This window comes from Epinephelus moara, chromosome 22 (genome assembly GCF_006386435.1).
Source record: "Epinephelus moara isolate mb chromosome 22, YSFRI_EMoa_1.0, whole genome shotgun sequence".
Taxonomy (NCBI): Eukaryota; Metazoa; Chordata; class Actinopteri; order Perciformes; family Serranidae; genus Epinephelus; species Epinephelus moara.
The window spans coordinates 27,038,937-27,050,866 of record NC_065527.1 but is presented as its reverse complement, the minus strand read 5'-3'; the positions used below and the strand labels follow the sequence as shown (position 1 = coordinate 27,050,866).

Below are 11,930 nucleotides of genomic sequence, written 5' to 3'. Positions count from 1 at the left end.
GAGACAGAAAAAGGGTTTCCAGTGAACAACATTAAACCCCTAACTCACAGTTTTTAAGACAGACGTAAGTGTTGAGTTTGAGGTGAAATATTTGTGTCGGCCTTTCATTAAAAACGTTCACTTCACACTCTCAGGCGCTTATCCATATACACGTAAATCTACGTACGCCGAGGGCGCAATTACGCATGCCCTTTCTCTCCCACTTTACCACCCTCTCTCTCTCTCTCTCTCTCTCCGCACACACATACACATACACACACGCTCTCACTCTTCGTGGGAGTAAGTGTGTAAGTAAAGAAGGAAAGAGGGAAAGAGAGAGAAGGGAGAGAGAGAGCGTGATTCCAAGTCTCTCTCTGCTGCTCTCTCCACTTTGGGTACTCGTACCCAGTCTGACTCAATGGGGCTTTAGCACTAAGGGGTTAAACGTTAAAATAAAATATATTTATTTACCCCAAACCCCCTTTAGTGTTTAGGTTTTGTGCATTACGATAGACAGACATAGGTAACTCATTACGGAGAGTCCGGGAGAGAGGTAGAGACGTCTCCAGAGGCGTGCCTTTTTGTCTGTTGCCTCGTAGAAGGTTCAGTCGGGTCCCTGTCGTCGGCTGGCTTTCTGTGAGAGGATAACTTCCACCATATCCTACATTTACAGCTCACCCAGGCCGGCAGACTACAACACTATGGATACTGGAGATTGTCCTTTCCGCAAGAAACGGAGACCATGGCGCATGGACTTCTCATCCTTCGCCTTGGTAACGGTGGCCCTAGCCGTGTGCCAAACGACCGTGGTTCGGGCAGGTAAGACGGTTTCTCTTATTAATAGTTATGGTGTTTATTGTGCGTTTTAAACGAAACTTGGTCTGATTATCTGGCCACCTTTAATGTTTTCCATTGTTTTAAACATCTTCATTTTTCGCTGTCTACCTTGATTTACCGTGCGTAATAAATGCGTACATCATCCACACTTGCGCACCTGACGTGCGTCTTCAGAGTTTTCCACAAGAAATGTGATGCCCCAACAACGGATCCAAATATGTAATTCTTTTGGGGGTTTTTGGGGTCCATAGCTGCATATTTAGAAGTTTGACTTAATTTCTGCATTAAATTAATTTCTGCAGCTCTCTCTGATTGCTAAAGGCCTTATGTGACTGGACTATGCTACCAACCATTTGGTAACTGTCAGAAGTTATTTGAGCACCACGATTAAGTGATGAAAGGAAAATTTGAGCGTCTGATAGTAATAATGACGTTTTATGCGCTGTGTCTCTAAAAGACCCTTCCATAGAAACAATCGAGGAGAACAATGACGTTGATGCCCCTTTTTCGTTTATTTGCGACTATACACTGGCAAAAGATTTCTTATGGTGAAGCTGAAATCTCGCCACCGTTAACATACCTTGTCCGATAATGGATGTTACGCATGGCCAGGACCAACCAAGCGTAGAGACGTTATAAAAGCCTATTACTTTCTTTTTTTGCAGGAAAACATACACATGCATTATTGTGTTTTACGCAAAAGTTTTTGTCGCTTATTCGGACATCACTTCCTTGGCTGTCTACCTCTCTCGGCGTGCATGCAGCAGGTGTCATCTCAGGTTTTGCGAATAGCCGCTGAACTCAAATATTTCAGGCACCCAGGTGTTTTTTCCCTCATTTTGAACAGCTTGTCTGATTTTGACTTTTCCTATTTATATTGCGATAAAATATCATTACTAAGAATCCCGTTCAGGTTTGGCAAGCTGGTGCTCAATTTACGCACCTCTGCTGCCTTCATCCGCAGGGGGGCATGGGGTAGGACGGTGCAGAGCTGCTTCAGTAGCTTTTGGGAACGTTTGTCGACTAAACATCCAGTTTATTAAATTTGCAAGATCATTTTTTTCTGTATTGTAACTGGACGTTGGCCTGTGCGTAAACAGGGTAGTGGATACAGACTGCCAGCAGGAACTGTGTTAGGTTGGCTGAGTGTTTACCAGTTCAGCCTGTGCACCAGTTCATCCATCACTGCCTCTGGTTGGAGGAGGGATTTCTGCATCCAGTTTGTAGGATGTGACAATAAGCCCATGGAAAGCTGATTTTGCGTTTTTTCCCCTTGTAGAACAACACTCACCGTTTTCATTAGTTTTAATAGTAATAACAGGGGTATGTACATTCATATTTACAAGAATGGTTTAGACATTAGGGTTTGATTGCGAACATTTTCCCACTCGGAAATTATCAGTGTTATTTTACTATAAGGTTTTACGTTCTTGTCCTTTCGCTTCACTCCGCAGTTTTATATTAGTTCGTCTTAAAGGAATGATCTGTATGTGCTGCAGTTCCCTGACGGACCGCTAGTTGACTTCAGTTATTTTTGACACAGAGAATCCATTGATCCACCTGAATCCAGATCAGTTCAGATCTGATTGAAGACTTTTGATGCGGAATGGCCCACGACACACCATGGAAATAAATGAAATGAAAGACTAATGCATTAATGGGTTTTAATTGCAACAACAATGACTTAAAATTGTGATGTTTGAATATGTGTTGTAGGTTTTAATGAACCTTTTTTAGATTATGATTTTATGATTGTCGTTTGAAGGGGACGTTAGGCTGGTTGGACAATATTTTTCCAGCTTTTGTTATATGATAATTGTTATTAAGACTAATTAAAAGCGAACTGCTCTGGTTGAGAAACACCATGCAGATTTTGATCAGAAACACGAAAGCATGTTTAGTTTACACAAAGCTTTTTGAGAAATAAATTTGCTTCAGAAGTTTCTGCGGACAGACGGATCAATGGCTCTTTATTCTTCTGGAGGGGACAGCTTACGGACCAAGGGGGGTTTTGTACCATAAATTGCCCCCCTTCAGTGTATTCTTTGGCCCCGTTTCCAATTTCAGATTGCAAGAGGCGATTGCACCTTCCCGTCGTCTCCCGTGTGTATTTTGGAGGCGGAAGACTGAGACATTTTTGCTTTTTATGAATAGGTTATTATGCGGCGGAGCACCTCGGTCACAGGGGTTTGGGAGTGAAAGCGTTCAGTGTCTCCGTGTCTATGTGCGCCTTGTACAGTTCTGTTTGTGTATATGTGTCTGTAAGCTATGGATGTTTTTTCCCAGTTCAGGGTGTGGAAATGTATGCCACATCTGTGTGAATGTGCCCCTGTGTGCAACACCTCGTGCAGGTTGTATTTCTCATCTTAATTGATGCTCATTGGGCCGCTGTGCGCGCAGAGGTTTTCGTTTGCTTGTAGAAAAAGTTTTTTAATCATGGAACCCTGTGATAATGTCAGGGTGACGCATTTTTTTGCGTGCGTGTGCATGTAGCTTCCCTGCGCGCACAATAGATCATGCGCAGAATTGGCTAGGCGCTCGACCACTGCGTGCGCGGTGCGTCTGTGTGCGCGTTCCTGTGCGCGCAGTGTGGCGCAACAGCGCAGATGTTAGTGTAAAGTATGACAGCGCCCCACCCAAGCAGTGCAAAACCGATTAAGAGAAGAAAGCGGTCACAATCTTTCATGTTTATTCTGTCTTCCCTGGGAGAACGAGGACTAGAAAAAAGAAAGAGGGATGGATGAGGGACCCAGAGAGCAGTGTGCCGAGAAAGGAATGAAAGCCGAGTTTTGTTCAAAGGAGGAGAAAATCAGAGGGCAGTATTTTCTTGACATGGATGTTCCTCAACCTGATTTCAAAGCAGAGAGGGTTCCTCAAAGGGCAGTCTGTCTCAGTTTGGCTAAACATAACTTAACCCCGCTCTCTCACTCGCTTTCTCTCTCTCCCCCTCTCTGCTGCTGAATGGAGCTACTATATGTGGTGGCAGAGCAGGCTTTTGACAGCTCATTCCTGTGACTGTATGGAAGTGTGTGGTATTTCAGACTTCTGTTTGTCACATGTGACCCACTGGGGCAGCTTTAACCTTGTCCCTTTGATTTTTCCTCTGCTTTGTCATCATTTTCCCATGGGCTCTTGTGGCTCATATGATCCATATTCACACTCTCTCCTCCTTCCCTTTGTACCCATACCATGTTGTAATGATGGGCAATGGGTTGTCAGATGCCTTATCTCCATCAGATGTAACTGCTGCACATATTTCTTAGCAGCCATCATCATCATAACACTAGGATGAAGAGCTATGAACTGCCACCAATAAGATTTTGCTTTTCTTTTTGATGTAGTCATCAAGTAATTTGGTAGGTAGGAAGTGGCCGTTGACTTTGTGACTCACCTTTCCTCTGCAAAATTAGATTTAGTTGTTGCAGAAAAAGGACAGTGCCAAACTGATTCACAGAGGTGTCAGGTGCTTTCAGCTGGGTAAGAGACTTTTTTGCCCTGAGCTTAACGTCACAGGCAGAGCTTAGTCCCATTCAAGTCCCATTTAAATCCTGCCTCTTTTGCCAAGATTGACAAACCACAGTCATACTGTAGCTCAACCCTAAACTTAACCATGTGTAATGTAAGATTGCTACGTTGGTGGTGGAACACAACCTGGGAGTACAGGCTGCCTGGGACACTATGTACAGGGCAGAGAGTTCCCTCGTATCAAAGTGGCCTGGTTTTTTTAGTTAGCATGTCTTAATTTCCACCATTTTACAGACAATTAAACTTGAAACAACTGAATAAGTGAACACTGGTACAGATAACTGATGATTTTAAAATAGATTCGTTTGAATGGGAACTTACATTATTGACACTACTGTGGGATTTTCTTTCTGTATTTTACGCTTCTCTGAGTGACTCTGTCTCTTACAGAGAAGCTGCTTTGAAGCCTGCAAAAATTTCCATTTCAGAGCCACACAACAGGACTGTTTAGGGGCGCAGGTGTCTTTCTGGCCAGGAGACTGACTGTATGCTAGAGACCCTCACAACCACACTTAGATGCAAAGTTGCATTATTTATGCATGAACAGATAAGACCCAGACTGGAGTTGTAAAACTAGAACACACAGAAGTTAAGCTGAGATACATATGAACATTTCTGAGGCCTCAGTCCCAAACCATGACATCCCCCAAACTGGGAACTTGTAAAAATCCTTTCTCAGACAAAACCACATGGGCACTGCAGACTTTAGGGAACACAGTGAGCAGAAGATAGCTCTTCCTTCTTTCTTGGTTTCATAGGTGATGATTTTGTGGTTAGTGTGTGTGGATAGTTAGGCGTCGTTCCTCCAAGGCATTCTGTTTGAGCAGAAGATGTACAAGGACGGCAGGAGAGTGTGCCAACTTTATAATGACAGGCCATCTATATAGGATGCTATTCCTAGTCACTGTTATTTTGCAGCTTCTAGGAAGTCGGTGTAGGAGGGTGCGGAGACCAGCTGTGCGCTTTTGCATGTAATGTGAATGTACATCTCTTTTCCAGACATTAGCACAGTTTATCCTTTTGAAAATAGTTTTTAATGTTGGTTTAACATAGTTGTTTTCCTTAGACTGGGATGAGCAGAAAGTTTGAGTTAGAGATTATAAGCATTCACACACACAGTTAACAACTAAATAGATGCAGAATTTGCATTCACTGAAATAGAAATATCTATATTTGATTTTACATAATAAAAAATAGACAAATGTATAGACATGTGCACCCATACATTCATACTCGAACTCATCATACATCATACACTTACATACAATCATGCTTACATTTTAAATGTCATATGCCATAAAAACAACAATGTAGAAAAAAAGAACCCCAGAAACTTCTGCTATTTATCTTTTGTTTCATTCGGTTCTGTATTGTACAGTCTGATTGCTGTAGGCAGGGATGCTGCTTTCAACCTGTTAAAAGTGGTTCCTTTTAAGACCATTATATAAAAGAAGACAGAGTAGATTTAAAATTTAAATTAAAAATAAAGGTGTTGATCACAGGAAAACACTTACCTGTCTCTGTGGAATTTCATAACTTATCTGGGACTATTTGAAATGGCCTATGCAGTAACCCTTCATTTTCCAATAATAGAGTACTGCAGAGATGATGTTGTTTTTTTGTTTTTTTTGTTTGTTTTTTGTAGGCCAGCATGGAAGTTAGCGTCCCCCTGGTTCCCTCATTAAAACGTCTATGGGATTTTCCTATTAGCTTTTGGATTATTGCAAAAATTAAGATCTAAGGCAAACAAACGTTTTTGATCCTCATATGTTTTGTTCTGCAAGATAATCTTCATAAATGAACACCACTTTTATGATTTTTAAAGGATAAATGCAATCACCAGAAATAAAAAGCTAACGTTAGGCTATTAACAAATTATACCAGGATCGCATGACTTCATCTACATCACCACAAAGAAACTTTGTGAGACTTTTAGTCTCATTTAGCCGCTAATTAGAAACCACCATTTTTAAGACACCTAAAAGCTTTAAGTACTTGAGTGGAGTATTTGCTGACATAACTGAACAAAACGTGGAAGTCTATCAAACAAAGATCTTATTTCAGGAATCTAACCAAAAAGCTATACAAAAACCTATTGACTCTGGGGCGTCAGTGGCTTAGTGGGTAGAGCAGGCGCCCCATGTACAAGGCTGTTGCCGCAGCGGCCTGGGTTCGACCCCAGTCTGTGGCCCTTTGCTGCATGTCATCCCCCCTCTCCCTCTCCTCCTTTCACACTTGCTATCCTGTCCATTAAAGGCAAAAGGCCCCAAAAAATATATAAAAAAAAAATAAAATATTGATTTTGAAGGATTCAATCCTGCAGCATTCTATATGAGTAGCATATGACTGGCCTATCCCAGCTTGCATTGGGCGGGAGGCAGGGAAACACAAAAAAGGAAATCTGTATTTGGCAACTAAAGCAACGCAATCATTGCTTTCTGCAAGTAAATACCAACCCGACTTTACTCAGTTAATCTTCAGATATATATTAATCATTTTAGTTACCAAATGCAGTCGACACTAATGGATCAGTGTTGGCAACATTAGTGGTGGAACAAAAACTGAAGAACAGGATTTCTAGCATTAAGTATCTGTGTTATTCAAATTTATACAATATAGTGAAGTTTTTAGACATTTGATTTTGCATCTCCCTCTATATATTGAACTATATTGGGTTCATAATTAGTGTAGAGTGCTTTGGTAAGATCCAGATACGTAACACCCCTCTGCAGTGCTTTTTATGCACCATCTTGTCACACTTGTTTTTCCAGCTAAGTTGCACCCATAAAGGTCCCCAGAATATAGCGTAGATTTCTGATGTGGGGATTTTGACACTGAAAAGGTTTCACTGTAGACAGCAATGATGATTATTTGTGACACTGGCCTGCTGCTGTTACACATATATTTATTGTAAGTCTGACTTGTCACCTCTGGCTAGACTCTGAGTTAAATGTAGGTATTCAGACACAGCTTGTCACTGTTATTTAAGATGTTGCCTGTGCAGTGCACTGTTCCAAATCTAAGTTTGTTGGGAGTAAACCAACACATTAGTGGTATGGAGATTCAAGGGTTTACATGCTGCAAAATGTTTTTTAAACTATTCCTCAAATGACCAAAGTGTTTATTACATGTTTTAGAATATTATTTATAGATTATGTTTAATATGCATGAGCACACACATGCTTTATCTTATAGGTGGAGACTGTGTTTTAGGACTTCAAAGTTCTGGAAACTAAGTGCTGTCAGAGCTGAGCTCTGAAGACTGACCATTCAGCACAGACACATCAATGGGCCCAAGGCGGGTTTCTAATTTGTGCCCTGGCTGACTGTCTGTCCTATGTGATAGTACGGTACAGGGAACCACTGACTGTCTCCTGGTCAGGGCCCTGTGGTCCCATGAGGGCCTTGTGGTGTCAGTATCCACCCTCAGGTCCAAACTAAGACTGTGGCCTGCAGCCCTGAAACCACAGGAGACTTCAGCATGATACACGTTGGCAGCCTCAGCGCAGCACACACAGACTGGCACAGACCACAAAATGGTACACAGGGGACAGTAGAGGACTTGGCCATATGCTGGCAGCAGCTCCTCAATAGAGGGAATGAAAAAAACCACATAAAGCTGCAGCACAGTAAGTGTTGGCACTGCCCCATAGTGACGGATAAAATCACATGGACTGTGGGATTCATTAGTACTGATGCTCTAAAATTAGTGCTGAAAGAGGCAGGTGTAGATAGTTAAAAGGAACAGTATTTTGTGATCTTGTTAGCAGCAAAAAGAATACTCTTGTTGTAAAGAAGTTCTTAGATAAAGGTTTGTATTTGGTCTGGTTATTCATACTATCCAACCAACTTCTTGGTCCCCCTTTGGTGTTTACAGCCCATAGTATGTGCATTAATGTTTAGCTTCACCTTGAGATGAGTAATGCTCCACTTTTCCTTTAGTTATGTGTCCTCTCCAAAAGTTTCCCCAAACCAGTATAAACAACTTACAGACTTTCAACAAACTTTAGACTTTTTAATGTCAGTCAAGTTCTCTGATCTTGTGGAAAACACATCTGCAACCTGCTTTTCATATTGCGTTGTGATGTGGGGACGACAGAGGTTTCTATTCAGTCATTTTTTCCCCTCTTAGATTAACTTGCCAGCATTTCTGTATCTTTTTGCTCCTCAATGCATAAAAATGTTGTGAGCAAAGCCCCAGAACGGCCCATAAATTCATCAGTAACCCTGCTGCCTGCAAGTTATGGTAACAGTTTATAATAACCATCATTAATAAATGTTAAATTATTTGTTAATGAAACTTTAGTTAATAGTTACTTTACTGTTAACAAATAATGGAATGATAATTAATGATGTAATGCCATAATTTTTGTTAACAGTTTATTATTGCACACATTTTAAATTTTGTATATTACATATTTATATATGAGTTAAATATATCTATATTTTATATATAAATAATTTGTAAATGATTACCAAATGGTTTGTAAAGCATTTAGAAACATTATTTTATTGGCCATAAGGTATTACAATCATCAGTTGCACATAATTACTAACTAAAGTTTAATTAACTGTTAATTTACCAGTTATTAATGATGGTGTTACCCATTACCATTATTATTATTGAATTATATGACTGACTTTAACTTTCAGATTTGAATTGTACACTTCTAACATCATTCTCTTCTTGTTCTTTTATGATGATCTCATTTCTTACTATTGAGTCCTCTGGTGTTACTGGGGAATTCATTAAAACATTAGTGGTGGCAGGATCACCTCACTGTCATTAATATGCTCCCAATCCCCTTTCCTCTCACACCTCAGTCAGGATTTACCTACAGTATATTCATATAACACAAAGAACAGTTCTGTGTTTGCCTTTTTCCTTTCAGAGCAGCTGGCCAGACAGTCACATGGCGTGACATCTACATAATAATCAACACCACACTGACACACCTCATTTTATACCATATAAATAATGTAAAGTCTAACAACCCCCTGTTTTACTGCATGGTTACTCATACTGGGTTTTCTGTCTGTTTACGCAAGGCATTATAAATAAATCGTAACTACAGAGCATCATGTTGAAAATTATAACCTGCAGCAGCTTACACACTGAGCCGTCATGGTCAGCTAGATGGATGGGGACACCACTAGTGATTGAGAAACAACTGGAGTTTTGTTTACGCTTTTTGATTTTGAAATTGGTTTTATATTTAGCTTTTTGTATGATGCCATTTTAGAGATCTTACGTTCATTTTTTCATCATCTCAGGCCTCTGGAAAAACTGTCACCTTTGTGTATTCTTAGAAATGCAAGGAGACTCATATATTGAGACAGGAAGTTGGCGTACAGATGAATTTGTGCGTCCGTGTGTGTTAATCTGTGGTTAGTATCACACGTCCCTCTTGCTCTGTCTAACAATGTGGTTGTTGTGTAAAGGTGAGAGGTGAGGGGTCAAGGTGTCAGCTGGAGTGTGTGCCTGGTATTTGGCACAGCTGTACCAAAAGAGGAAAGGGCATGCTCACATATAGACACACTGAAATTGTTACACAGAGCATCCAAGACAGAAAGCCTCGGAAAGGAAATAAAGGTTTTCCTCTGAAGTGAACCTCACACAAGTCTGCATGATAGTATGACCCAGGGCTCAGAGGGCTGACCTTATGGCTGTGTCTGTGCATGGAATTTACTCAGGTTTCAACTTAGAGGCATATGCATGATATTTAGGTCACCCAGGATTGTATTTTGATTTATTTTTTCAGCCTGAGCTGTCCATGGTGTACCTTGCCTCTGACTCAGTGCCTGCTGGTATTGCCATCAGCCCAAAGAATGAGTAAAAAATGGATGGATGGGATATGATAATTATATACTACCCCTCATTGGAGTCCCTTATTCCTATTGTTTAATCATTTGGAGCTGTTCAGTGTTTCATGATGGCTTAATGAGAAACCAAACGAGCTGAATTCATTTTCAGTACAACGCTCTTGACCAGTGGCTCTGATTCTGATGTGTCAAGTGTATACAGGGTCTAAACTGTGTGTTCAGGTGCTTCGACTCAGACAAAGGAGGTGTGTGTTTTCTGTGAGTCAAGTCGTTTACTTGACTTCGTTGTTAGCTGACAGAGTGTACAGACTCTGTTTCATAGTTACTTGTTCAGTAATTGTAAGCATTGTTTATCCCTCACTCCTGCGAGCATGTCTGTTTGCATTGTGTATCTACATGTAAACACCTGTGTGTGTGTGTGTGTGTGTGTGTGTGTGTGTGTGTGTGTGTGTGTGTGTGTGTGCAGCATCATGTGGTTCCAGCCCTTCAACAGACTGTACACTGTTAACAGTGTTGCCTGTCACCAAGTTAATTAAATCTGTTTCAGCTCCATCTAGTGGCAGCTGAGGTGAACTGCAGTAACACAGACACACTGCTGAAAACTATCACAGTTTTTGCAGCCCACCTTATTTCACAGTGTGACTGCCAACCAGGGTATCACATGTGTTCTCTGTCAGGTTGTAATAAGCTACTGATCTGCATGTTTGGTCAGTTGTGGATGTGTGGAGCGGAGTGGGTTAGAGTATTACAGTGATAGGATTGTTCAGCTCTGGGGCACCTGTATATTCACCCCATGGTACATTGCTCCACTATACACCAAACACCATATCATTATTTCAGATGATTTTACACCAGTTTCAGTTATTTACATACTGACTCAATGAAAGGATTAAACACTTGGGCAGATTTTAATCCAATTACGTAAGAATTTATTCGAGGTTCAGTTAAGTCAATCCTGTGTTTTTTAATTTCTGATGTGTTGGTATTCTGGGGATATGATGAGCTATTTATTGAGCATCAGCAATATAGTGTAACTGTACTGATAGCTTCTTTTAACCACTGGAAAGACTTTTTTTTTTTTAAACTTATACAGACAAGATTTCGGACTTAGATATGGCTGCACACCCAGAGTTTAGTTTAGTTTAGCTTTTAACCTGTTAAAATAAATAGGCCTAATTTTTTAAATTTTAAAAAAAAATAATAATAGTAACCGAAGATTCTGAAAGGAAAGATCAGGGGTATTTATACAAGATACAATATGTGAGAAAAATATTATATTGAATTAAAGAAAGTATTTCACTGCTGGAAAGATTGTATTTTCATAAAACTGGACTGTCTATGCAGTAGAAAGATGCAAATACTTTTGAAATTAGTGCTACCTGACCTGAGAAAGCAGAGGAAAAAAGGCTGTAGCATTTGATTTTGCTAGTAGAGAACCTACAACTACCAGAATGCACTGCACCGCATCGACCAATAAACGCTACCGCTTGTGGGTGACGTAATGCAAACCCGGACGTGCAACACAGGAAACAATATGGGGGCTGGCCGGTAACAAACAATCTCAAATTAGATAACGATAAGCTAAAATGTGTTTCTGAAAACAATTTCGGTGAGAAACAGGCAATGCGGTAACAAAATCTTGCTTTGTATTTGCTTTATACAGCTTAGTTTTACCATTTGATCAGTTTTTTCCACCTGCATTTTACAACAAAAAATTTCATCCTCCAGCCACACAGTGTACTAAAATATGTTTCTTAAGAAATTTT

At 40.4% G+C, this 11,930-nt stretch overlaps 1 protein-coding gene across 4 annotated transcripts in view; it reads left to right on the top strand.

The window, feature by feature from the left end:
* The first annotated feature begins 267 nt into the window (after positions 1 to 267).
* The window catches only part of col11a2 (collagen, type XI, alpha 2), a 62,157-nt gene continuing 50,494 nt past the window's right edge, over positions 268 to 11,930 (top strand). For 2 of the 4 annotated variants that reach the window (XM_050035662.1, XM_050035661.1), the window contains exon 1: positions 270 to 798. In XM_050035662.1, the coding sequence (XP_049891619.1) occupies positions 681 to 798 (118 nt within the window). In that variant the 5' untranslated portion in view covers positions 270 to 680. Of the gene's footprint in view, positions 799 to 11,930 lie in introns of all 4 variants that reach the window. The other 2 variants (XM_050035664.1, XM_050035663.1) reach the window with 2 other exon arrangements.